The sequence below is a fragment of the Rhinatrema bivittatum genome, chromosome 3 (genome assembly GCF_901001135.1).
Source record: "Rhinatrema bivittatum chromosome 3, aRhiBiv1.1, whole genome shotgun sequence".
In the NCBI taxonomy this organism is placed as follows: domain Eukaryota; kingdom Metazoa; phylum Chordata; class Amphibia; order Gymnophiona; family Rhinatrematidae; genus Rhinatrema; species Rhinatrema bivittatum.
In genome coordinates this window covers 18,539,479-18,566,344 of record NC_042617.1, presented here as the reverse complement: position 1 = coordinate 18,566,344, position 26,866 = coordinate 18,539,479, and the positions used below count along the sequence as shown (strand labels likewise).

Below are 26,866 nucleotides of genomic sequence, written 5' to 3'. Positions count from 1 at the left end.
TACCTTTGTTTCTACTTTCCTGGTTTCTGGTGTACCTGACTTATCCACTTCACCCTGCCTTGCCCTTGTCCTAGTCTTCCTCTTCCATTGGCTTGCTTCTCTGGATTCTAACCTTTCCTTGGACCTTGACCGCTCTTGTGATGCTGCCTGGATCTGACTTTCTGCCTTAGATCTGACCTCACCTTGTCTGCTGGCTGCCCCGACCTCTGGTTTGTCTTCTGGTATCCACTGTCTGCTGCCTGCTCTGACCCTCGCCTAGGCATGGACTCTCATTCTTTGGATCGCCCTAGAGACCCACCTAAGTCCTGCTGGCCACCAGAACCCAAGGGCTCAACCTGCAGGGGAGTGGCTGGTACAGGTGAATCTCCAGAATATTCTTGCCTCACAAATCTGCTTCATGTTTTTGAAGGGATTAATAAACATGTAGATAAAGGTGAACGAGTTGATATAGTGTATTTGGATTTTCAGAAGGCGTTTGACAAAGTCCCTCATGAGAGGCTTCTACGAAAACTAAAAAGTCATGGAATAGGAAGCGATGTCCTTTCGTGGATTACAAACTGGTTAAAAGACAGGAAACAGAGAGTAGGATTAAATGGTCAATTTTCTCAGTGGAAGGGAGTGAGCAGTGGATTGCCTCAGGGATCTGTACTTGGACCAGTGCTTTTCAATATATTTATAAATGATCTGGAAAGGAATACGACGAGTGAGGTAATCAAATTTGCAGACGATACAAAATTGTTCAGAGTAGTTAAATCACAAGCAGATTGTGATAAATTGCAGGAAGACCTTGTGAGACTGGAAAATTGGGCATCCAAATGGCAGATGAAATTTAATGTGGATAAGTGCAAGGTGATGCATATAGGGAAAAATAACCCATGCTATAGTTACACAATGTTAGATTCCATATTAGGAGCTACCACCCAAGAAAGAGATCTAGGCATCATAATGGATAACACATTGAAATCATCGGTTCAGTGTGCTGTGGCAGTCAAAAAAGCAAACAGAATGTTGGGTATTATTAGAAAGGGAATGGTTAATAAAACGGAAAATGTCATAATGCCTCTGTATCTCTCCATGGTGAAACCACACCTTGAATACTGTGTACAATTCTGGTCACTGCATCTCAAAAAAAATATAGTTGCGATGGAGAAAGTATAGAGAAGGGCAATCAAAATGATAAAGGGGATGGAACAGCTCCCCTACGAGGAAAGACTAAAGAGGTTAGGACTTTTCAGCTTGGAGAAGAGACGGCTGAGGGGGATATGATAGAGGTGTTTAAATTCATGAGATGTGTAGAACGGGTAGATGTGAATCGGTTATTTACTAATTTGGATAATAGAAGAAGGACTAGGGGACACTCCATGAAGTTAGCATGTGGCACATTTAAAACTAATCAGAGAAAGTTCTTTTTCACTAAACGCACAATTAAACTCTGGAATTTGTTGTTAGAGGATGTGGTTAGTGCAGTTAGTGTAGCTGGGTTTAAAAAAGTATTGGATAAGTTCTTGGAGGAGAAGTGCATTACCTGCTATTAATTAAGATGACTTAGAAAATAGTCACTGCTATTACTAGCAACGGTAACATGGGATCGACTTAGCTTTTGGGTACTTGCCAGGTTCTTATGGCCTGGATTGGCCACTGTTGGAAACAGGATGCTGGGCTTGATGGACTCTTGGTCTGACCAGTATGGCATGTTCTTATGTTCTGAGGGCATGTCTGCCAGCTGTTGGTGCGGGCTCGCCCGCTAGGCTGTGCTAACAACACCACAGTGCTACAGGTCCACCATTACCGAGTGCATTACATCTATATTTTTCTAAGAAATATTTGTTATCTTTCTCCTTTTCTTCTGGGCTTTTGACCTTGTAGATAAGGCTCTATCAGTAATGCATATTATTACTTAATATTGTAACCAATTGAATTCTCCTATACCAATGGGCAGTCTCTTTATGCAGATTATAGTATTATTGTTCTTACTTACCATACTTTTTACTTTTGGTGTCAGGTTTAATTTAGGTAGTTTTTCCCTCTCCTGAACCTCCATATACATAGGCCAAGAGCCCAACTGCCGGTTCCTCCATTTCCTGTTCTCTCTCTTGCCTTTTCTCTTCTCTCTCCTTCTTTACGTGTCTTACGTTGCTCTCATCCTCATGTATTGTACCATTATCATTCACAGGTATCTCATTCGTTACCGTCTCCAAGTGCTCTGGCTGTTCCGACACCTTTCTTCTGGAGCTCCCTGGCCTTTTTGGGGTCTTTCTTCTGGAACTCCTTGGACCTTTTGGGATCTTTCCTCTGGAGCTCCCAGGCTGTTCCGACACCTTTCTTCTGGAGCTCCCTGGTTGTTCCAGCACCTTTCTTCTGGAACTCCTTGGACTTTTTAGAATCTTTCTTCTGGGGCTCCTTGGACTTTTTGGGGTCTTTCTTCCGGAGCTCCTTGGACATTTTGGGGTCTTTCTTCCGGAGCTCCTTGGACTTTTTGGGATCTTTCTTCTGGAGCTCCTTGGACTTTTTGGGATCTTTCTTCTGGAGCTCCCAGGCTGTTCCGACACCTTTCTTCTGGAGCTCCCTGGTTGTTCCAACACCTTTGTTCTGGAACTCCTTGGGCTTTTTGGGATCTTTCGTCTGGAGCTCCTTGGACTTTTTAGAATCTTTCTTCTGGAGCTCCTTGGACTTTTTGGGGTCTTTCGTCTGGAGCTCCTTGGACTTTTTAGAATCTTTCTTCTGGAGCTCCTTGGACTTTTTGGGGTCTTTCTTCTGGAGCTCCTTGGACTTTTTGGGATCTTTCTTCTGGAGCTCCCAGGCTGTTCCGACACCTTTCTTCTGGAACTCCTTGGACTTTTTAGAATCTTTCTTCTGGAACTCCTTGGGCTTTTTGGGATCTTTTGTCTGGAGCTCCTTGGACTTTTTAGAATCTTTCTTCTGGAGCTCCTTGGACTTTTTGGGGTCTTTCTTCTGGAGCTCCTTGGACTTTTTGGGATCTTTCTTCTGGAGCTCCCAGGCTGTTCCGACACCTTTCTTCTGGAACTCCTTGGACTTTTTAGAATCTTTCTTCTGGAACTCCTTGGACTTTTTGGGATCTTTATTCTGGAGCTCCTTGGCTGTTCTGGCTCTTCTCTTCTAGCACTTTTCGCCAAATCTTTTTCTCTTTCTCTGTCTGCATTAACCTTCAGCTGTTTTAAAATGTTATCACTTACATGCTATTTGCTTTGATTTTTCCTATTAGAGATCTTAAATTTGCATTACTTGCTTTCTGCACCTTTCCTTTCTTCCAGTTTTTGGTGTGCTTTCCCTTGACTTAAATATAGAGTTTGTGGCATAAATAAAAATAGCAGTACATTATCTGCTTTATATCTTCAGGGGGGGGGGCGCGTCTATGTAATTATCTCATTTTCTTAATTGTTTCTTTAGATTCTCTGGTCTGTATAGCTGCACCTGAAGGTTCTGCACTATCGTTCTCATGATGAGTCAGAGTGCTACAGCTAAGGGTGGGCAGCTTTTAATCCTAGGCGACGTGAGGCCAGTATGATTTTGTCTCTCTCCTTCCTTTCAGACTTCAGTAGCAGAAGCTGCCTTGCTGAGAATTGGTCTTGATGTTATACTGTGAGGTCGTTGCATGAAGGCAAAACTTGGTGAGAGAGGTTTACTGTTCTCTCCCCCTCAGAGATGCACAGCAATTATTAATCACCGACATCATCTCAGACCTCCTATATTTGGAGAAAAACACTCAGGGTTTATTGCAGAAGTATAACCCCTAAATTAGTTCTATTAAGGGTGAGGATCTTTTTAAGCTACTCAAACGAATCCTCACGCCACACATGGGCCTTCTTCCCAAAGAGGTACTACGGCGTATCTTTAACCACACTTCAGTCCAAAAAACTAAGCCTTGTGTGTGCCACTACCAAGCTTTGGAAGTTCAAGTAAAGTGGCAGGAATAGGTTGTTAAAGATTGAGAGGTCAACATTCAGTGCCACTTAGCTGGATAAGTGGGGCCCTATTTGGCTAAGTGACGATGTCTGAATATCTGGCCCTGTTCAGCAGCCAGATAACTACTTATCCAGCTAAGTAATGAGCCGGCTATAAGTGACGGGCAGGGGCGGGATGTAACAAAGAGGGGCTACTTATCTGAAAAACTTAGCCAGATGAGTGGCAATATTCACCACTGTTATTCAGCAGGTCTGCAGTTAGCTGGATAAGGATATCCTGCTAAACTCTAAAGATACCCGGGTAGATTCAGAGATGCTTTCAAAGAACTGCGCCTGGAGGCACACGCATGTGTTTTTTTTACGTGCACATTGCATGCATGCGTATCAGAATATTGAGTACATGTCCTGCAGTGCACAAATACATGCAATGCACTGAAACCACCTATTTCAATGCACTGAATGCATGCACTTTACACACTTATTTTTAAAAAATACATGCGTGTTTTATACGCATAAACTGGTGTATTTTAAAACTACAAGCCTACCCCTCTTTTTCCACCCACGCTAACCCTACTCCTTCTGTGGCCTACTGATAAAAATCTCACCGCATTATGTCGTGTTTGAAAAAACGAAAAGCACTCCAGAAACTTAACAATCTCTCCAAATGTCTAGTTTTTCGTAGATAAACTATTCCTAATGACAACTCCTTTAATTCTAAGCAGTACCCTTCTTAGGCCTTTCAAATTCTCCTGATTTTCCCCTGAAAAAACTCAGCAATTTCAACGAACGTATTTTCTGTACCTTTGTACATAGCCTCCCTCTTTTCACTCTGTTGTATTCTCCTCCCCCAATTTATGCTACTCCCAGTTGAATGTATTAACTAAGTTCTTAGGTACTCCTTTTTGTTTTTTGTAAAGGCCATGCCTAATTGATGTTTATTGCTCTAAGTTATCTGTAAACCGATACGATGTGGAAACGGTTGTCGGTATATAAAATCTTTAAAATAAAAATAAATAAATACGCATGCGAGTGAAATTATCAGTCTAAACTAATTAGTCCACCAGTTTGCCCAGTTCTTCAGCCTGAACTCCCACACAATAAACACGCTTATTATCACTTACACAAGTTAATTAGCAGGTGTGGAAATACACAAGCTGGAAAATGCACGCAAGTAAGTGACCTTTAATATAGCAACTTTCACGAATAACTGTTTGCCCCGCCCAGGAACGCACCTAGACCGCCCCTTTCTTACACGTGTGTATATGTGCACACGAAAGTGAACACACACGTGTATGCTGAACTTTTATAAATCATGGAATACGCAAGTCACGTCTACTTACACACGTATATGCTAATTTTTACGTGTGTAACTTTTGGGAAATTTTACCTTTAAAATTAGCTGGCTAGCCTTTCAATCTCGACTCCCCAAAGAGGTTCCAGGGCTTCCTCTGTCCCACCCACCCGACAGCTGGGAGCTCTTTGGTTGTCCTTCCCCCTGTGATGGGGAAGAGACGGGGGCCGGTGAGGGAGACACCAAGCCCGAAAAGTGGGGGTTACTCTCGCCACATGATTATAAAACTTTAAGAGGCTGACTGGAAGAGGAGGGACGCTTCGGCCTAACACGGGGGTTCAGTGATGCGGATGGGCGGTCTTTGGTTCTGCCCCCACTTGGAAAGATGCAAGAGCTCAGAAAAAAAAGCTAAATCTCATTTGCCAAAGGAAAATGTAGTCCATGTGTCAGGAAACGCGTGTTCGGTTTGGGAACGATGCAGCAAGCAAAACAGGAGCCCCAGTCCTAAATCTACCTTGGATTCGTTTTTTAACCCACGTTCCCTCCCAAGGGCCACCAGGAATCACAATGCCTCGGTTATCCTATAATCAAATTAGCGAGACATCAACAGTACTTTTGTTTCTATTCCATCATTTACTTAGAGTAACAGTACACTTAATGCTCTCTAATGCAGAGAGATTGCACAGTTTTGGCCTTGTCACTTGCTCAAAGACTCAGTGGCCTCATACGCAAGCCCAGTGCCAAGAGTTAAAGAACTGGCTGGATCTAAATCGTAGTAAAAACGTTTGTCAATTCATCTGCTTGGAGATGGTATTGCACCGGTCACGAAACAAGACGATTTCACTTGCACCACAAGCTGCTTTCTTCGGAGGAACGGTGGCTCCTTGAAGACCACGATACCGTCAGGAAGCTGAGCGAGTTCCGGAAAACCATCGCAGAAGGCAGAATAGCACAGCAAACGACGGCAGAGGAAGACCGTCCAGGCCAATCCGGTGTGCCCGCTCATCCCGTCCACACTGCCAAGGATACATCCCAGCTGCCAGCCACAGGCCTGGCCACCTCCTCCTAGATTTCTCCACAGCCGGGAGAGTATTTTTTGGGTCTTCCTTCTCAGCACTTTTCCGTCTTGGCGGGAGGCCGTCCAAGACCTCCTCACAGTTCCCTGCAGCACCCCACCTTTCTCAGGCCTGGGCGTAAGGATCTGCAATAACCTACACAGCCAGGGCACACAGCCTCCTAGGTCCCCTGCGCAGCCTGCCAGACAGAGCCAGCCACGTAGGCGCCTACGCTTCCACGGAGAAGTCTAGTTAATTACACTTTATATCGCCTTATTCCAGATGGTAGTGGTTGCTCCACAACACAGGGGTTCACGTGTAGCGGTGCTCTGGCACCAGCCCTTCCTGCCTATAGCCGCATCTCCTGTTCTTGTTACTGACCGGCCCTCCCGGCTTCTTCACCAGGGTGTTAGGTGCAAATGCCTCTTCTCTAGAGAATCCCAGCCACCCATCGTCAAAGCTTCGGGCTCGCCTGCGTCTAACCTACAATACCCAAACTGGTCCATGATTTGCACGCACTACCACCTGTGTATGCAAATCTGTCTCGTGCACGTTCATTAGGCTGGAGGGAGCCTGAGGACGGGTTTGAGTTGAGGCAGGATACTAACAGCTTACAACCAGCAGGTCAGCACACTTACAGATCTTTTTGCCTTGGCTTTTCAGGTTCTTGGGTGCCCTCCTGAGCAGCATGAAAGGCAACTGGAAGCAGCTGCTGGAGTGAGAGAGGCGCACGCGTGCCTGCCCAGAATTATAATACAAAACAGTCTCTCATGTACAGAACAGCTCCATGTCCTCACTCTCTCTGAGGAGAAAGAGCAACCCTGTAATATAAAACTAAAAAATAAACAGTTACTCCAAATAAACCCACAAAATCCCATCCTGCTCCTGCCCATCCAAATATAAGAAAATTATTCCTTACCTGCTAATTTTCGTTCCTGTAGTACTTAGGATCAGTCCAGACCGTGGGTTATGTCCCCCGTCCAGCAGATGGAGTCAGAGCAAACTTCCGAGGGTGCTGACATATAAGCAGGTGCACCCTCCAGGGATCCTCAGTATCGAGAATATCAAAGCCCAGAGAAAAAACACTAGACAGAAAAGTAGGATGGATCAAGCACCAATCAAATTGTAACCACATGAACACATAACCAATGCAACTTGCAAGGAGAACTGTGAAGAACTAGGCAACAACAAAAACATCAGAATGTAGGAGTTGGAGGGACAGGAGATAGAACGTACACGAGCAGGTGTCTGACCATCACTTAACAAACCCGGGTGGGCGTCTGGACTGATCCTAAGTACTACAGGAACGAAAATTAGCAGGTAAGGAATAATTTTCTTTTCCCTGTACGTACTAGGATCAGTCCAGACCGTGGGATGTACCAAAGCTTCCCTAAACCGGGTGGGTCCCTGAAGACCCTGCTCGGAGAACCCTGTCCCCAAAGGAACCCGACTCACCTACCGGTAGTTGCAACCGGTAATGCTTCGAGAAGGTGTGCAGCGACTTCCATGTAGCCGCGCGACAGATTTCCTGAATTGGAACATGTTGAGACTCCGCCCGGGACAAGGCCAGGGCACGCAACGAATGAGCCCGGACTCCCTCCGGGGGAGCCTTCCCGGCGCCTATGTAGGCCAAGGACACCGCTTCCTTGAGCCACCTGGCGATAGTCGTCCTAGACGCTTGCAGTCCCTTCTTGTTACCGGACCAAAGCACAAAGAGATGGTCGGACGCCCGGAACTCATTGGTCACTTCCAGGTAGTGCAGCAGAGAGCGCTTCACGTCGAGACGCCGGAGGGCCTGGGGCGCATCCGCCGGGAAGGCCGGCAGCTCCACCCACTGGTTCAAGTGGAAGGAGGACACCACTTTAGGTAGGAACGAAGGGACCGTTCGAATGGAAACTCCCGAGTCCGTGAAGCGTAGAAACGGTTCCCGGCACGAGAGCGCCTGAAGCTCGGAGATGCGCCTCGCCGAGGCTATGGCAACCAGGAACACCGTCTTAAGTGTGACGTCCTTAAGGGAGGCCTGCCGCAGCGGTTCGTAGGGAGCCTTACCAAGGATCCGGAGAACCAGGTTGAGATTCCAGGAGGGATAGGGATGTCGCACCGGCGGCCGCAGGTGCTTGACTCCTTTGAGGAAGCGCGAGACGTCCGGATGAGACGAAGGATCTGGATTTCCCATGGTACGAGCCAGGGAGGCTAGAGCAGAGACTTGCACCCGCAGGGAGTTGTAGGAGAGACCCTTCTCCAAGCCCTCCTGGAGGAAGACCAGGACCTGACGGAGCGAAGGTGCCGTCGCGGAGGCTCCATGTCCAGCACACCAGACCTCAAACACCTTCCAGACCCGTACATAGGCAACTGAAGTGGAGGTCTTACGTGCCTTGAGAAGAGTGTCTACCACGGTTACTGCGTATCCCTTGCGCAGGAGACTCTGCCTTTCAAAAGCCAAGCCGCGAGACAAAAGTGTTCCGCCTGGTCCGAAAATACCGGACCCTGATGGAGCAGCCGCGGAAGGTGTGACAATCGCAGAGGTCCGTCCACTACCAGGTTGAGTAGATCCGCAAACCACGGGCGCCGCGGCCATTCTGGCGCCACCAGGATGACCTGCCCTGGATAATCTTCTATCCTCCGCACCACCTTGCCCACCAAAGGCCACGGCGGGAAGACGTACAGCCGAAGATGAGGGGGCCAGGGTAGCACCAGGGCGTCCACTCCTTCCGCCCCGTGATCTCTTCTCCGACTGTAAAACCGCGGGGCCTTTGCGTTGCCCGACATTGCCATGAGGTCCATGGCGGGAGTTCCCCAGCGCCGAGTGAGGATCGACATTGCCTCGTCAGAGAGAACCCATTCCCCCGGGTCCAACGTCTGCCGACTCAGGTAGTCCGCCTGAATATTGTCCACGCCTGCGATGTGGGAGGCCGCCAGGCGGTCGAGGAACCGCTCCGCCCAGGCCATGAGACGGGGCCGCTTCGAGGGCCACCCCCGGCTCTTGGTGCCTCCCTGTCGGTTGATGTAGGCTACCGTGGTCGCATTGTCCGAGAGAACCCGGACTGCACGTTGCCGGATGAGAGGCAGGAATTGGATGAGCGCCAAACGGACTGCTCTGGTCTCCAGGCGGTTGATCGACCAGGACGCCTGTTCCTGTGTCCACTGCCCCTGAGCTGAGCTTCGGAGACACACGGCCCCCCAGCCGGTCAAACTGGCATCGGTAGTGACCACAATCCATTCCGGCGACTCCAGGGGACAGCCCTGCGCCAGGTTCCTGGGGTCTAGCCACCAACGAAGGCTGAGTCTGGCTGCCAGCGGAAGAGGTAGTATCGCCTGATAGTCCTGCGAGACCGGTTTCCACCGCGAGAGTAGCGCCATCTGTAGGGGCCTCAGGTGTGCAAAGGCCCAAGGTACCAGGTTGATTGCGAAGGCCATCGAGCCCAGGATCTGCAGTAATCCCTCGCTATTGGGACCTGGAGAGCGGCAAAATGGAGAATTTGCTCCCTCAGCGACTGGGCCTTGTCCGGCCGCAAGAAGAACTTGCCTTGAGCTGTGTCGAAGCGTGCTCCGAGGAAGTCCAGCTGCCGCGACGGAAGGAGACTGCTCTTGCCGAAGTTGACTACCCAGCCGAGAGACTGAAGAAATTCGACCACCCGGTCGACCGCCTGCTGCCCCTGAGGGAGGGTCTTCGCTCGGATGAGCCATCGTCCCAGGTAAGGATGTACTAGAATGCCCTCTCTCCGGAGCACGGCCGCCACAACCACCATGATCTTGGTGAACGTCCTGGGTGCCGTTGCCAACCCGAAGGGGAGGGCCTGGAACTGGAAGTGCTGTCCCAGTATCTTGAAGCGGAGGAGCCTGTGATGGTCCGGGCGTATCGGAATGTGTAAGTAGGCCTCCGTCAGATCCAGGGAGGCTAGGAACTCCCCCGGATGAACCGCCGCTATTACCGAGCGGAGGGTTTCCATGCGAAACCGGGGTATCCAGAGGACCTTGTTGACTTCCTTGAGATCTAAAATGGGACGAAAGGATCCATCCTTCTTGGGCACCACGAAGTAGATGGAATAATGACCCGAGCCCACCTCTCCGGAGGGGACGGGTGAGATGGCCCCCAGGGCTAGGAGCCGGTCCAGCGTGCTTTGTACTCCCAGGCGCTTGTGACTTGACCCGCAGGGCGAGAAGACGAATCTGTCTTTGGGGAGATGCCGCAAATCCAAAGCGTAACCGTGCCTTAGAATATCCAGGACCCATTGATCCGTGGTAATGTTGGCCCACTCCTCGTAAAACCAGGCTAGTCGTCCTCCGATCCTCGGGAGGGGGGAGTGGGCCGGCCTGACATCATTGATTGGACTTGCCGGAAGCTCCCTGCGCCGAAGAGTCCCTTGGTGGTCTACGGCCACGAAAGGACCGGGTCCAAGACTGAGACCTGTTCGAGGGGTTTCTCGGACCCTGGGGCCTGGAGCCCCGAAATCGTCGTTGAGAGCGGGACCGATTCCTGGAGAAGGAATTGGACAGTCGATATGACCTCTGGCGGTCCTCGGGCAACCTATGTACGGAGTTTTCCCCCAGGGATTTAATGATCTGGTCAAGATCCTCGCCGAAAAGGAACCTACCCTTGAAGGGTAGAGAGCCTAGGCTGGATTTGGACGAGGCGTCCGCCGCCCAATTTCGAAGGCACAGCAGTCGCCTGGCGGAAACAGCCGAAACCATGGTCCTCGCCAGGACCCGCAGCAAGTCGTGGAGAGCATCGGCCCCGTAGGCAATGACGGCCTCCAGCCTGTCCGCTTGCGCCGCTTCCTCCGGTGGCAGTTGCTGTGAAGTAAGGAGCTGCTGCACCCACCGTAGCCCGGCACGCTGGGTGAGAGAACCACAAATAGCTGCGTGGACCCCCAGCGCCGAGACCTCGAAGATCTTCTTGAGGCAGACTTCTAACTTCCTGTCCTGGACATCCCGGAGGGCCGTTCCCCCTGTAACGGGAATCGTGGTCCTCTTGGTGACGGCAGAGACTGCCGAGTCGACCTTGGGTACTTTAAGCAGGTCCAAGAAGTCTCCGGGGAGAGGGTAGAGCTTGTCCATGGCTCTGCCCACTCTGAGCGACGCCTCCGGCGTGTCCCACTCCCGTACCAAAAGGTGTAGGAAAGACTCATGAATCGGGAACGTTCGCGCCAGGGGACGTAGGCCCGCCAGGACAGGGTCCCCCTTGGAGCTTGCTGAGGCTACGGAGGGAGCCGGAGGCCCCGGCGGTTCGACGGGCGGGTCGAGATCCAATTCCTGGAGGACGTGTGGGATGAGGTCAGACAGCTCCTCCTTCCGGAAGATCCGGAGCACCCGTGGGTCGTCACACTCCAGGTGCGCTGCCAGGAGCGAATCATCATCAGCCGTCGAAGCCGGGTCACTCCCCGGGTCCTGCGTTGGGGTCGCTCCGCTGGGTGGAAGAGCCAGGAGCGTCTTCTGGCTGCCCCCCGAGGGCGCTGGATTGGCCCCCCCCACCCCCACCAGCCGGGGCATCTTCGCGGGCGTGGGGTTCGCTTGACCACCGCCTGGCGACCCCCCCCACCGGCTGCAGGCTCTGGAGGTACGCCTGATGCATTAGGAGAACAAAATCCGCTGTAAACCCCCCTGCTGGTGGAGGGACGGCGAGAGAGAGGTCCGTGGAGGGGCCCGAAGCGATGGGGGGGGAGGATGGATCTCGAATCGGCCTCAACCGCGGCGAAAAACCATGCTGTGACTCTTCAGCCTCCGAGTCAGCAGCGCTCTCCAGCTCTAAAATGGCCGCCGCTCCCGCCAAAGAAGGGGGCGGGGCCCTTCCCCTCGAGCCGTGGCGCTCCGAGCCTGACGGCGAAAAAGTCGGGGAAGCCGGTCCGGTCTCCCCCCTGGGGAGACCGACACCGGAGGAGACATCCCGCGATCCGCCCTGCCCCGGGTCGGCGCCGGGAGCCCCCTTAAATCGCTGCATGGCGCCCGGCCGGGAGAGAGAACCCCTTCAGCGACCGCCCCTGGGGCCGGATCCGAGGAAACCGCGCCGCGGGAGGAGCGGGCTCGTCCGCCCAGGCTCAACTCCGCGAACCCTCCCCTCAGGAGCAGCAGGGGAATGAGACTTCCCTGCTGCCGCGGCCCCGGGGAATGGAAACGTCGCAGGGCCGAGGGGGAGGGGTTTGAATCGCGGCGCTCCGAACAGGGGAGAGGCTGGCCCCACCAGCGTGCACCTGAGCCGTCCGACGGCGAAGCTGTGAAGAGAAAGAACAGCAAAAACTTACCGCCGGAGAGAGGAGGAAAACAGCAAAACAAAGGGCAGACAAGAGAGAAAACAGTCCCGCTGGCAAGCTAACCAGGGCTGTGAGACCCGGGCAGGGGCTCAGAGAGACTCCCTGAAGTGAGAAAAATTTATTTTTTTTTAACTCTATTTAGTAATTGAGAACCCAGGCCTGCTTGATCCTGTCCTGAGAAGAAAAGATAGAAATAGTGGGGCAGAAGCCACCAACTGGGGAAGCAAAGGTTCCCCCACTCGCATCTGCTGGAGTCAGAGAGATACTGAGGATCCCTGGAGGGTGCACCTGCTTATATGTCAGCACCCTCGGAAGTTTGCTCTGACTCCATCTGCTGGACGGGGGACATAACCCACGGTCTGGACTGATCCTAGTACCTACAGGGAACAACGTATAATATACCAAGACTACAAAAACCCAGCGAACCTAACCCTCTCCCCTCCAAGAAGGGAGAATGCATTCCTTGTCACGTCCCTCCAGGGGCCCCTGAGGGGACGAGCTCTGTTTGAAGTCTGCCGCAGGTGACATCGTGAAGGGGGCGGAGCCATGGGATCCGGGAAGGCAGACGGACGGCGTCTCCGCCCTCCCGCAGCCGCAGCAGATGTAGTGGCCGCCCCCTCTCTCTCCCAGCGCCGGACCCTCGGTTACAGAACCTGCAGACGCGCGGGCCGCGTTCTGCCACCGGCCCCCGCCCTTCCACCCCAACACCGCTGAGCCGGAGCTCTCACCCCCCTCCCTTCTGGAAACGCACGCGTGTAGCATGTCGAAGAGAGGCGTGCAAAGTCGTTTCTGCTGGGCTCCCCCCCCCCCCCATCTGACGCTAGGGCTGGGAGCACTGCACAGAATGTCTGATGTCCCCCGCTTCACCTACTAAACTTAAACGCGTATTTCTACAACGCGGCAATCACGCGTCCCCTTGCGACTGCTTACTGGTGTAATGGCCCCTCCAGGCGCGTTACCAGAAGTGCCCTGAGTGAACTCCGTTTAGCTCTGGCGGCGTAGGGTGGAGAAAGTGGGGAGGTGTCCTTCAGTGTAGCCCCCCCTCTCCCTCCTCTGCTGAGACACTGGGGGCAGGTCCCTTTAGGAGGCAGTGGGAACCTCATCTTGGGTTGGGACTTTCAGGTCCTCTTGGAGGGAATTCAGCAGGGTCAGGAGGTGACTCCTTCCAGTCCGCTCTCTGGCTGGTTGGGATTTCCCTCTGGTAGGAGGCTTGTGAGACTCCTGGGTATGACCTGGACCCAGGGAGGACCTGCCCCTCCACCCCCTCGGTGAGGAAGGAGGTACGCTGGTGACCCTGCGGCAAGAAAGGACTCCCGGGGTTAACATCAGTTAGACGGGGAAAGGCCTTTGGTTGGTGAGATCCAGGAGGAAGAGTTTGGGCTGCCCCTGCCTGGGAGCAGTGTGAGCTGCTTATTCTAAGGGATCCCATCCATCAGGGATTGGAAAGAGACAGAGAGAAAGAAGTAAAAAAAACAACTAAGTAAGAGCGTCTGAGGACCCCCATCTGGAGTCTTCTAACCCTGGGGAGAGAGCAGATTTGGACTCTGCACAAGGACCGTATTTTGCTACCATTTTCCCCAGATAGGAAGGGGTTTTTTCTCCTGCCCACCTGGGAAGTGCTCTTAATCAGGCCCTGGAGGGCAGATGCACTCCTTACCCTGGGGACCGAGACCCTTCCACAGCTGGATGGTGCAGAGAAATCCTGAGGTGCCACGTTTCATCGCACACTAACCCAGTGGCTCCCGTGTACAGCACACGCAGTGAGGGAAGAGTCCTCCTCTCGCAGGGACAAGAAAGAGAGTCACCCCCCCCCCCCCCCCAACTCTGTCCCTCTGGGTCCTGCAGGTTAAGCCTTTCTCCCCCACCAAGAAAGAATCCAGGCCCTGGGGGGGGGGAAGAGATTCGTTCTGGCCCCGACCCGGATGGGCTCCCACTCTTAGCTGCATCTCGTGGCTCACTCATCTCAGCTGCATCTACCCTGCGGCTCTCGGGATGTGTGATTTTTTAAAAATTTATTTATTTCTTTTTGTATTCTGCTGCCTCCAACACAGCTTGATGGGAGTGAATTACAACAGCATTCACAGTTTACATAAATTGAATTTAAGAAAGACCAATGCGCACGCGTGCCTGTGCTATTTTACACAAATGCAACTTTGGAAAGTTCACCTTCAAGACTGTAAGCCCTCCAGAGACAGGGAAATACCTGGAACACCTGAATGGTGTCTGAATCACATAAATAATAATAATAAATATCACACGTTCATAAAATGAAATTAGAATATGTAAAATTATTAAAACCATAGACCAACTTGTTAAAACATTTTGAAATGCTTCCACAAAACTGCATTATTTTGCTTTAACAGCTTGCAACGTGAGGGGATCTCGGCGGCAGCCCAAGCTTTGTAATAATCCAAACAGCAAAATGGGAGAGGCTGGTGACCAAACAGCCAAGGACCTAGGAGGACAGATGTCCTGGCAACTGTTAGCTGTGTAGATCAGTGCTTCTCAAGCTTTTTTCTGTCAGGACACACCTGAGAGATGATGCTGACATGCGTGACACACTGAACACGTGACCATCATGGGACTTAATATAAGCACATGCTCTGCATCCACAGGAGCCCCCTGCTTTCTAACAATGGGTGCAGAGCAGAACTAAGACATTTCCCTGTACAACTCATCATACAAAAGAGATATTCTGATCTCATCCCAATAACAGCATCACAAGCTCCCTCTGCTACCAGGTGCATTGTAAAATAATACAAACAAAGCCCACTCTGTACGTCTATCAAACCTCAGCAGCACTAACGCCAAGAAATGAAACCGCAATGGCCCTGCCCATGAAAAGGCAGCAGCTCATCCCCAGTGCAAGATCATATTGAGAAAATACAACAAATAAGGCAGATACAGACCTCTAGTAAAGTACTCATCTCAGTCACAGACAGACCTGCCTTCACCCAATATAGGATAAAATAGCACAAATTACAAATGCGTAAAGACCACCTTCTGCATGCAGAACTAGAAAGAGAAATATATTTCCTCCTCCACTAAGCAAAGTTCAAAGAGAGAAGAAATGCAGATTCTCAAAACTGGCATAGTGTGGCCCTTGTACCCAGGCACCCCTCACGTCTCCCAACCACTCAATCGTCCCTTCACATTCTCATACCCCTGTCCACATTTATGACACCCCCCCTCCACCCCCCACCCCTCATCCTCTTCCCCGTGCTCCCTCTCTCCCCTGATCAACTCTTTGTGCCCTTCCCTACTCACCTCTTACCCCTTCCTGCTCAATATCTACCACTCCCTGCTCCCCCAACCCAGCAGCCCCATGCCTCCATTTTCTCCACTTCCATCTCTTTTCCCTGCTCAGCAGCCCCCAACCCCTCCCTCCTCCACCTCTCCCTACCCAGCAATCCCAACATCCTCTCTCCCACCCCTTCCTTCCCAGCAGACTCCTGACTCCCTATCTCCCAAGGCCTTCCTGCCCAGCACATTTCCCTCTCCTCCTGGCTCCCAGCCAGCAGGAAAGACTTCAGTCCAGTCCAGAGTCTCCCTCCCTCTTTATCAGAAGCATTGAGGAGAGGAAGATGAGGAGGCAGCAGCAGCAGCGGATCGACAGAGCACCTCTCTCCCTTATGCTCCTGCTTTCACATCCAGGACCCATGGGGTGAAGAGAGCATCAGCAGCCTCACTGCCAGGCCAGGCAGAGGAAGAGAAAGCTGGTGTCCTGCCGGGCCCATATGAACAGGAGCTGGTGATATCTCGCTCTGATCTAAGTGAAGGAGGAGGGAACAACCTCCCGCTAGGCCAGGAAGAGGAGAAGGAAGCAAGAGCAGCTTCCTGTCATCCCCAATAAAAGAGAAGTCGGCCAACTCCTGCCCAGACTGACGAGGAAAGAGCAGCCTTCTGCTGGCTCTGCGACGCACCTCCCGGGACCTCGTGACACGCTACTGAGTCCCGACACGCAGCTGGGTCTGCGACGCACCTCCCGGGACCTCGTGACACGCTAGTGAGTCCCGACAAACTTGTTGAGAACCACTGCTGTAGATTACAAATCTTGGCATGGAGGGTGGGGAGAGGAGCCGGGTGCCATCCTAACACGGGACGACAGAGAACCGAAGAGAAAGTTAAGAAAAACTGACGTGCATGGGAAGCGATAGCCTACAAGAGGTCAAGCTGTCTCTGGTGGCAGCTGGGATGGATCCCTGCAGGGTGAACAGGGACAACCGAGCAGCCGGGATGGGCCAGTTGGGTCTTTTTTTTCTGGCTTCCCCTGCTGCGTTACCCGCGCAGTAGCGCAGAGGCGCGGACAGCAGCACAGCAGAGGTGACACTGAGCCTTGGCAAGCAGGAGGAAATCGGAGCAGCATCCTCATCCCCACAGGCATAAAATGTTCTTTGCCTTGAGCTCTCGCTGTCCTGTAGAGTGAACATCTCTGACTACCCCTGACCCAGGTAGAGACAGATCCCTGACTTGAGGCTGCAGCCCTTCAGCAGCCCTGATTGGGCAAAAAAAACAACAAACCCAAATAGGAAGCAGGAAAGGAAGGACACACAGTGTCTGTGCAAGTAATTACCAGCAATCCCCAATTTTTACCACTGAAAAACAGCTCTCTCTCTCTCCATCTCTCCGCCAAGAAAGACCAGGTGAAAATTATCGTCCCCCATCAGGGAGTGCTGACCCTTTGTAAATATATTTCCTGAGGGCAGCTGTTCACCCTTGGACCTGCGCCGACATCTGAATTATGCTAAATTGAAAGGCTTGCCTGAGCACATCTATCAGAGCCACCTAAGTCAGGAAAAGGAAAGCAGGATGAGCCCCCTACACACCCCCGTGGCCCTAGGATCCGAGAGGCAAGAAACGGGGACTGGTTAAGGATTGGTAGAAGGGCTCGTTGAGCCTCTTAGCCTGACCGAGGGCTGAATCTGCATATTGGGGGGAGTAGTTGGTTCTGAAACGAGATTAGAAGGAATAAGCTGTGGGTCCTGGAGGAAGACGGAGAGGAGGAGATGAGATTTTTATCACTTGCTGGGTAAGATGAAGCGGAAAATGGGTTCTGTTGAAAGGAATATGCTGATAGCACCCTAGAGTACTCCTGTCCTGGACTTGCGTCCTTCTGAATTTTACTCCCCAAGAGCTGCTAAGTATATATATATATATATATATATATATATATATGCAAAAAACACCCAATACAAGAATGTATATGGGAAAGGAAAGCACTATTGCTTCCTATTATACTCTTACTAAGAAATGCACTATTCGAATAAAAATTCTTCTATATTTTATTGAAAATATGACATCATGTACATTTAATTCTTTACATAAAATCTGCCTTGATCCAATACAAATATTTTGAACCACTTAATATAATTCACATAATAAATATCCACCATTGTCTTAAGTTCGCCCTCAAATCTATGCTACCTCTTACCTCACTCTGTCCCTCTTTCTCACAGACAACACCATAAAATAGATCTTTTGCTTCAATGTGGTTGTTGGTCTCCTTTCATTGGACCACCTCTAGATGTCTAAATCTCTATATTTGGAATAATTTGTTATGGTTTATTGATATTCTGGGACCAAGACTCAAGGCTCGGTCTCAAAATAGTTCTCGCCAACATTCACTCCATTAGTCCTCAGATCTTCATAACGGGTGTCCTACTTGTACATCTTTTTCTCACATCCCAACAAGGACCTTGTTTCACCTGTAAGACTTCTTCAGGGGACTTAACTTAACAAGACCAGTCACCCACACAAACTCATCCTCACGATGCTGTGATTTTGTCACCACCGTTTTATGAAACACTTGTATTGCCTGACGCAAATTTCTGCATGGCGATGGTTCGGGGGCGGGCCGGGAGGGGCGGTCCCGAGTCCCCCGGCACTGCGGCCTATGCCAGGGGATGCAGAGGCGGGGCGCGCAAGTTACGCCTGCTTCAAGCAGGCGTAACTTGCACAACAAAGGTAGGGGGGGGATTTAGGTAGGGCTGGGGGGTGGGGAAGGGAGGAGAAAGGGAGGGGAAGGTGGGGGGACGCGGAAGGAAAGTTCCCTCCGAGGCCGCTTCGATTTCGGAGCGGCCTCGGAGGAAACAGAGGCAGGCTGTGCGGCTCGGCGCACGCAGGCTGCCGATTCTGCGCAGCCTTGTGCGCGCCGACCCCGGATTTTATAAGATACGCACAGCTATGTGCGTATCTTATAAAATCCGGCGTACTTTTGTTCGTGCGGGTTGCACGAACAAAAGTACGCGCGCGCGTACTTATTTAAGATCTAGCTCTATAATTGTATAGTTTATTGTATCAACAGTCATGACCTAAACCGAGGTGATCCTCTTGAGTACGCGCTTACGATATCCCATTGAAATGAAGGTGTTCCTCACATAAGCTGTTGTAATATCCCCAACAAGGCCCTCGTCGCGCCAAACTGGCTTCCTCAGGGGAAAAACAAAAAACGGATGAACTGGACACGCCAAAGTTACTTATCACGCCTCCCCCGTGTTACAGCAGGGGGGGACCTAGTGATCAACCTGAGATTAAAGAGCCTGCAGGCTTAGGAAATGACTTGAAGCTGTTAGAAGAAAAATAAATTCACTAATAAGGAAAAACCGCCAAAACGTCTTGCGCTTAAATGAATCCTTGCGACCTAAGGCCATCCGTCCCCTCGGAGGGAATTTTACAGGCTTTCACCAACCAAGCGGCACAACGCCTTCCTCCCATACTCTACCCACTCCTAAGGAATCAAAGTCGAGGCCATATAGTTACAAACAATGTGGGCAAACAGCAAAGAAATACCTTCAAGTGTTCAGTAATCCCTGCTGTAAATCACGTTGTACCACAAACGTCACACATAAACCTTCAACGCATAATAAAACTACACTTCTTGTAGTCTGTATTTTAATAGTATATTTTTTAGTTTATACATTTTTTTTTATATTTTCTAATGTTTACTGAAATACCAGACTGAACATTATCACAATCCTGATAACCAACGTCTTGTATACTGCACAGCTATTTTCTGTTAAAACAATACATGGACTCAGTCTGGTTAGAGCGGTTCACAGACCCTGTCCCGTGTCTTTCTGATGGACGGATAGCAGTCCAAACGCTGAGCGGGGTCAGCGGGTGGCAGAGTAAGAAGAAGACGTCAGCCCGCAGTATGTTAAATCTTCACTACAGATAACTCCCTCAAAGCTTTTTTGCATCATCTCCAAAATTAACGGCAAGCCACCCAGCATCTGCCTTGCCACACCATCGTCCCAGTTCTTGCCTCTCAAACTGGATCCACCGCTCCAAGCTGGCTTGCAGCCTCATCAGTGCATGGAGACTCCCGGGATCTCTTCCCAACCTTCCTCCTCATTCTCCATCCGCTCCCTGACGCTCTGCCCTCACTTGCATTTCGGGACTTTAATTGAATCTTGGTTCTCCCCCCTCACCTGCCCCATCACATTTTTAAGGTGGTGGATCTTCATCTACCACCATCCCATTACCAGTCTGGGTGCCTCAGGGCTCTGTCCTGGACCCCTCTTCTCTCTCTACACTTGTTCCCTTGCGGTCTTGATCTCCTCCCAGGGCTTTCGGTATCATCCTTATGCTGAGGTCTCCCAAACCTACCTCTCTGCACCAGAACTTTCCGAAAGAAACCAGAGCCAGATCTCAGCCTGGATGTTTCACTGCCACCTTAAAAACTTAACAGAAGTTCTCAGCTTTCCTCCCAAACCCCCTTCCCCTCTCTCTTTCTATCCTGGTGGATATCATCATCATCCTCCCTGCCTCCTCAGCCCCTAACCTTGATGTGTTTTTCAATTCCTCTCGCTCTCTCTCTCTCTGCACCCATCCAAAATATGACTAAAGCATATGGTTTCTTTCTCTATAACATCGTCAAAATATGCCCCTTCCTTCCTGACCACCTCCGAAAGCCTTATCCCCTCTCTCATCGCTTCCTGCTTAAGACTACCGCACCCTCCTCCTCACAGATCTCCCATCGGACCCATCTCTCCGCTACAGTCAATTCAAAATTCAGCTGCAGGACTCAGATGTCAAAACAACCATGTAGCCCCTCCTGTCCAGTCGCTAGGCTGGCTCCCCATCCACTTCCAGTTTCTCTTTCTCACCTGCAAGTGCATTCACTCTTCAGCTCCTCCTCACCTCCTCCCCCCCCCCCCTCTCTTATCTCCACCACACCCTTCCTGGTGAGCTCCATTCTTCAGGCACATCACTTCTTATCTCGATCCTCCTCCACCGCCAGCTTGGGACTCTGCACTTTCCACCTTGTTGCACCCTGTGCCTGGAACAACCTTCCTGTCACTGCATCGCGCACCCCCCCGGACCATATTTAGGTCCCGTCAAAAATTCAAGTTGCTGTCCCCGATCATAACCTTGCAGAGTTTACTGTGAAAAGATTTTCTTCTGAAACCCTCCTGTTTATCTCGTCTGTGTGTCCTGACCAGACTGTAAGCTGTCTGGAGCAGGGAGCCTCCCCTGTGTGTAACTGTGCGGCGCTGCGTACCTCACACGTAGCACTAGAGAACTGAGAAGCACTATTAGCGCAGCAGTCATGGGAAAAAAAGAGCGCCGTTTTACCCTAAAGCAGCCCCATGAAACTGAGAGAGAGAGAGAGAGAGAGAGAGTGGAGAGAGAGGAGAGGATCCATCAGGACGCTGTCTTCGTGCTTCGGCCCGAAGGCCACGCGTGGCGCCCAGCCTTACCTTTTTCTTGCTGCAGTAGATCTGCCATTTCTTCTCCGGAGGGAGTGCAAACATGGCCTCTCTGTTCTTGTCCGTGAGATCCAGTTCATCCTGCAGAGTGCGGAGGGAAGAGAAACAGACACAAGTCCCCAAGGTTACTGAGGTGCGCACAGCTGCCCTCCCTGCATCCCTTACAGCACCGCGGGGCCTACAACTCGCCTTGCAGCGAGACGCAGCCAGACCACCCCGGACAATATGGACCTTATACATTAACCTGAAGGGAAATGCGCAGCCTTCTCTGTTATCCTGCCAGATCCAACAGACCTCAAATATGAGCTTTCCTTCCATGGCAACTTTCCCCCTCTGCCCCCTCCCCCAGTGCAAGGTGTACCACTAGGGGAGGGGGGCATTCTCTCTGGAGAAGGGGGGGTGGTGGGAGGGAGGGGAACACTGTGCTGAAAAGTTCCCCCGGAGATGATTAGTCGGGTATCGGCCGCTGACTTCCATGCCCCATCCCCACCCAACAACCCATAAATCGGTCTCCTTGCTTTGAACGTGTCTTGCAAACACAATGACTCCACAGAAGCACCGATAATATTAACCTGTATATCCCGCAGGCAATACAGCGACCACCCCCCCCCCCCCCCCCCGAGTGCCTCCCCAGAGGTCTCAGGACCGCTCCCCAGAGGTCCCTTGCAAACTAAGCTGGGCAGACCTTTTTTTTTTTCTTCTTCTCATAAGCTGTACTGTATAATTAAGAAAACCTAAGGCATAAAAATACATTTTGCAGGCCACAAAGCACATTAAAAAAAAAACAAAAAACTGACTTTCTAAAGTGCATCTGTATAGGGCTCTTATCCAAAAACAGTGCTCCGTGGTTACCCAAGGATGCCTGCATCATGCAAAGGGGAAGGGCATCTTCTCAGATCTACTTCAGCTCTTTCTCCTGGGGGGATCTGGGCCATGTCCCTGGGAACTGCGGCCCTGTTAACCTAAAAACATAGCGCGGGATCGTTAAGACCCCAGGACCCAAGCAGAGACTCCGGCTCCAGGGACGGGGGGAAGGGGCCTCCAGCCAAGACATTGGGCATGGAAGGATGAGACTGTCAGGGATTACTCATCCCGCAGGGAAAGGACTCTCTGCTCTTTCACGTTAGACGAGGAAGAATTTAGTATTTTTTTTAAAAGTCAGTCTGCGGAACCCAGAAGGAAAAATCAGCTGCGTGTTATGCCACCGCCGTTGGCACAGAACAAAAAAAAAGAGACGGGGCATCTAGGCTCCCAGCGCAGGCTGACATCTCGTAGGCCGGGAGGCTGTAAATCCAGCCCGCCGTGTCCCAAACCAAGGGGACAAGACGGCTTTGACACAGCCCCACCATAGCCCATTCGGAAATGTTAACAGAGCAGGAAAATGTGTCAAAGCGGTGAGCTAAACTGCACATTGAGCCTGGACGTGCCCGCTGACAGATTTAAGGGCCTGCGGGGACTTGCAGAAAAGGTACAAAAAAATAAAAAATAAAAAGGCATCCAAGGAGAAGCAGCAGGCCAAAGCCTCTGGCAGTCGCTGGGTGCTAAAGGAAACCGTTCTGAAAACTGTTATCGGAGTGATTGCTGTGAACGGAGAGGAGAAAACATGTGGAAATATTTAAAGCCGAATTTCCAACCCAGGGAGGCAGTCAAGCAAGACGTGCTCTCTCTCTCTCTCTCTCTGCTCCCTACGCGGGGTTTAGACAGGCCCTGGGTCACATTTCCTGGAGGAGCTAAAAGCAAACACTGACGGGCTGCGTCCCCTGCACCGACGCGTGGAACGGGCCTCACCAGGCCTCACGCTGACGGGCTGCGTCCCCTGCACCGACGCGTGGAACGGGCCCTCTCGCTGACGGGCTGCGTCCCCTGCACCGACGCGTGGAACGGGCCTCTCGCTGACGGGCTGCGTCCCCTGCACCGACGCGTGGAGCAGGCCTCACGCCGACGGGCTGCGTCCCCTGCACCGACGCGTGGAGCAGGCCTCACGCCGACGGGCTGCGTCCCCTGCACCGACGCGTGGAGCAGGCCTCACGCTGACGGGCTGCGTCCCCTGCACAGACGCGTGGAGCAGGCCTCACGCCGACGGGCTGCGTCCCCTGCACCGACACGTGGAGCGGGCCTCACGCTGACGGTCTGTGAACTCTGCACAGACGCGTGGAGCGGGCCTCACGCCGACGGTCTGTGAACTCTGCACAGACGCGTGGAGCGGGCCTCACGCCGACGGGCTGCGTCCCCTGCACTGACGCGTGGAGCAGGCCTCACGCCGACGGGCTGCGTCCCCTGCACTGACGCGTGGAGCAGGCCTCACGCCGACGGGCTGCGTCCCCTGCACTGACGCGTGGAGCGGGCCTCACGCCGACGGGCTGCGTCCCCTGCACTGACGCGTGGAGCGGGCCTCACGCCGACGGGCTGCGTCCCCTGCACTGACGCGTGGAGCAGGCCTCACGCCGACGGGCTGCGTCCCCTGCACCGACGCGTGGAACGGGCCTCTCGCTGACGGGCTGCGTCCCCTGCACTGACACGTGGAGCGGGCCTCACGCTGACGGGCTGCGTCCCCTGCACCGACGCGTGGAGCAGTCCTCACGCTGACGGGCTGCGTCCCCTGCACCGACGCGTGGAACGGGCCTCTCGCTGACGGGCTGCGTCCCCTGCACCGACGCGTGGAGCGGGCCTCACGCTGATGGTCTGTGAACTCTGCACAGACGCGTGGAGCGGGCCTCACGCCGACGGGCTGCGTCCCCTGCACTGACGCGTGGAGCAGGCCTCACGCCGACGGGCTGCGTCCCCTGCACCGACGCGTGGAGCGGGCCTCACGCTGACGGTCTGTGAACTCTGCACTGACGCGTAGAGCAGGCCTCACGCCGACGGTCTGTGAACTCTGCACAGACGCGTGGAGCAGGCCTCACGCCGACGGGCTGCGTCCCCTGCACTGACGCGTGGAGCAGGCCTCACGCCGACGGTCTGTGAACTCTGCACAGACGCGTGGAGCAGGCCTCACGTCGACGGGCTGCGTCCCCTGCACTGACGCATGGAGCAGGCCTCACGCCGACGGGCTGCATCCCCTGCACTGACGCGTGGAGCAGGCCTCACGCCGACGGTCTGTGAACTCTGCACAGACGCGTGGAGCAGGCCTCACGCCGACGGGCTGCGTCCCCTGCACCGACGCGTGGAGCGGGCCTCACGCCGACGGTCTGTGAACTCTGCACGGACGCGTGGAGCAGGCCTCACGCCGATGGGCTGCGTCCCCTGCACTGACGCGTGGAGCAGGCCTCACGCCGACGGGCTGCGTCCCCTGCACTGATGCGTGGAGCAGGCCTCACGCCGACGGGCTGCGTCCCCTGCACTGACGCGTGGAGCAGGCCTCACGCCGACGGGCTGCGTCCCCTGCACTGACGCGTGGAGCAGGCCTCACGCCGACGGTCTGTGAACTCTGCACAGACGCGTGGAGCAGGCCTCACGCCGACGGGCTGCGTCCCCTGCACTGACGCGTGGAGCAGGCCTCACGCCGACGGGCTGCGTCCCCTGCACTGACGCGTGGAGCAGGCCTCATGCTGACGGGCTGTGACTGCTTCTTATCCCTTCGGGGACATATGCAGTAGGCCTCACGCTGACAGGCTCGATCCCCTGCATTCATGCACGGAGCAGGCCTCTCTGTCTGCCACATACTTTCACTAATAAGTAATGTATGAGGGACGTTTTATTACATAATGCCCACGGGGGCGGGCTCTCATCTCCTTACAGGTGTCCCATCTGTCTGAAGGTATTCCTTGTAATGCTGAAGCTGGCCCTGCTAGATTCCTTGGTCTTGACAGGTGTCCGATCATTCGGAGAGTACAGGAATGACGTCTGTTTGCTGCTTAGCGTCACTCCTCCCATTCCAGGACATGTTCGGGTGAATGCTTCCATCACAAGCCTCTCTTTTGCTGCTCGTTAGGAGTATCCTCTCATTATGCTAAATAAAAGTGATAACGAGCCTCACTGCTACCAGCTGTTCACTGCACAAGTGAGGAAACAAAACGCCGCTCACTCTTTTCCTGGAAGTTGGATATTTTTTTTTTGTCTCTATGAAGAACAGTACAACTCTAGTGCTGAAAATCTTAAGACCTGGTGTATCCATCGCCTGTTCTGGGATGTACAAAGCCACCTGGACGATAGCAGAAGAACCCGGGTATAATTATTGTTAAAATTGTTTCACTGCACGTTGACCACCTGCCTTCCTTACGTAAGTTAGACGGTCATTGACCCCTCAGGATGTCGTGCACTGACATGCAGAGGATCTACATTCAATTCTCCGGGACCAGCCTTGGCTGAGGATGCTGCAGAGGTTGCACTCACCGCCCCTAGGGGGGGAATACTGACCCCTATTAGCCAGAGTCCATGTTAGCCACGATCCAGAAGGAGCCACGGTTGCTGGCCCCTGGCCCAGGACTGTTGCTTCTATGGCTGGGATGGAATATAAAAATAGGGGTAAAATCCAATGAAGACCCATGCCGGTTCCAAATAAACACCCCTCCCCATAATATCCTCTGAAACATTAATAGACCGAGGAGAGCAGGATAGAGCGCCCTGCCCATAATCCAAGGGTCTGACCCTCTTCCTCTCCCCTGATTCAATTTTCCTGTATCTTATTATCACAACCTGCGATCATAACCCGATAATCCCCTTCTGCTGGCAGGGGGGGGGAGGGGGGCTTTAGGATATTGATCATAAATTGCAGATTACAGTAGCTGACCTGGTGGTAAAAGTTAAGCACAAGCAGTGATGCAACTTACAAAGAAGCCCTCTGCGTGCTCCGATGTATCTGAAACGTCTACAGGAAAAGCAGGGACAACCTCTATTACCGTCATCGCTGAGAGAGAGTCGCCAGTGACCTCACGCTCACCGGATCATCCCATTGGCTCATGCTGGCCGTGATGTCACACTTGATACCTTCCACCCCGGGAACCAATCGGCTCCCGTTCCGCGAGAGGTCCCGTGCGACAGTGTCCCAAAAGCAGTGGCTGCCAGAAGTGCAGGGAGACGTGCCGGAGAAAGAGCGTGAAATTAAAAAATAAATCTCTCTTTCCAAACGAATAATACGCGCGAGGCCTGGAAGAAACGCGTTCCTCATTCTCTCAGGCCAGCACGAGAAGAATGCAGAGAAGCTCGCTGTACGTGAGCCTTCCCGACTGCCTCCCTCCTGATGTCTCTCCAAAAGGGGCTGCCGCTGCCAAGGTACCCGAAGAAGGCATCCATGGGGCCCCCCAACAGGCAACCCGTAAAAACGGCTGTGCTCCATTTCCTTTGGTCGCTCAAAAGAGAAGACCTCATGCTCTGGAAGTGCCCTCTTGCAAGCAAGGAGTTAATCTGTCTTTGCATTTGACACTAGAAATAATAATAATAATTAAAAAAAAAAAAAAAGCTTGGGGATGGATGGGGAATCCACTGGTGACTCCAGGCTGGCACAACACCCGGTCTCCTTGGCATGCCACGCCATGGCTGGGAAGGCACAAACTCATCATCACCCAACTAAGAACATTCATAAACTTCTAAGCCTCGTCACAGGTCGTGATTAGTGAAAAAACAAACAGAGCTCAGCACTTTGAAGATTGTCCATTTGCTGTGAGGAAAGTCTTCCTCTCTCTCTCTGCTGCTGCTGTTT

The 26,866-nt window shown here is 52.5% G+C and overlaps 1 protein-coding gene across 1 annotated transcript in view; it reads right to left on the bottom strand.

Annotated features, from left to right (window-relative positions):
* The window catches only part of DAAM2 (dishevelled associated activator of morphogenesis 2), a 443,570-nt gene that overhangs the window by 321,710 nt on the left and 94,994 nt on the right, over positions 1-26,866 (bottom strand). Inside the window, exon 3 of the mRNA XM_029592931.1 lies at positions 21,220-21,309. Within this exon, the coding sequence (XP_029448791.1) occupies positions 21,220-21,309 (90 nt within the window). The remainder of the gene's footprint in view (positions 1-21,219; positions 21,310-26,866) is intronic.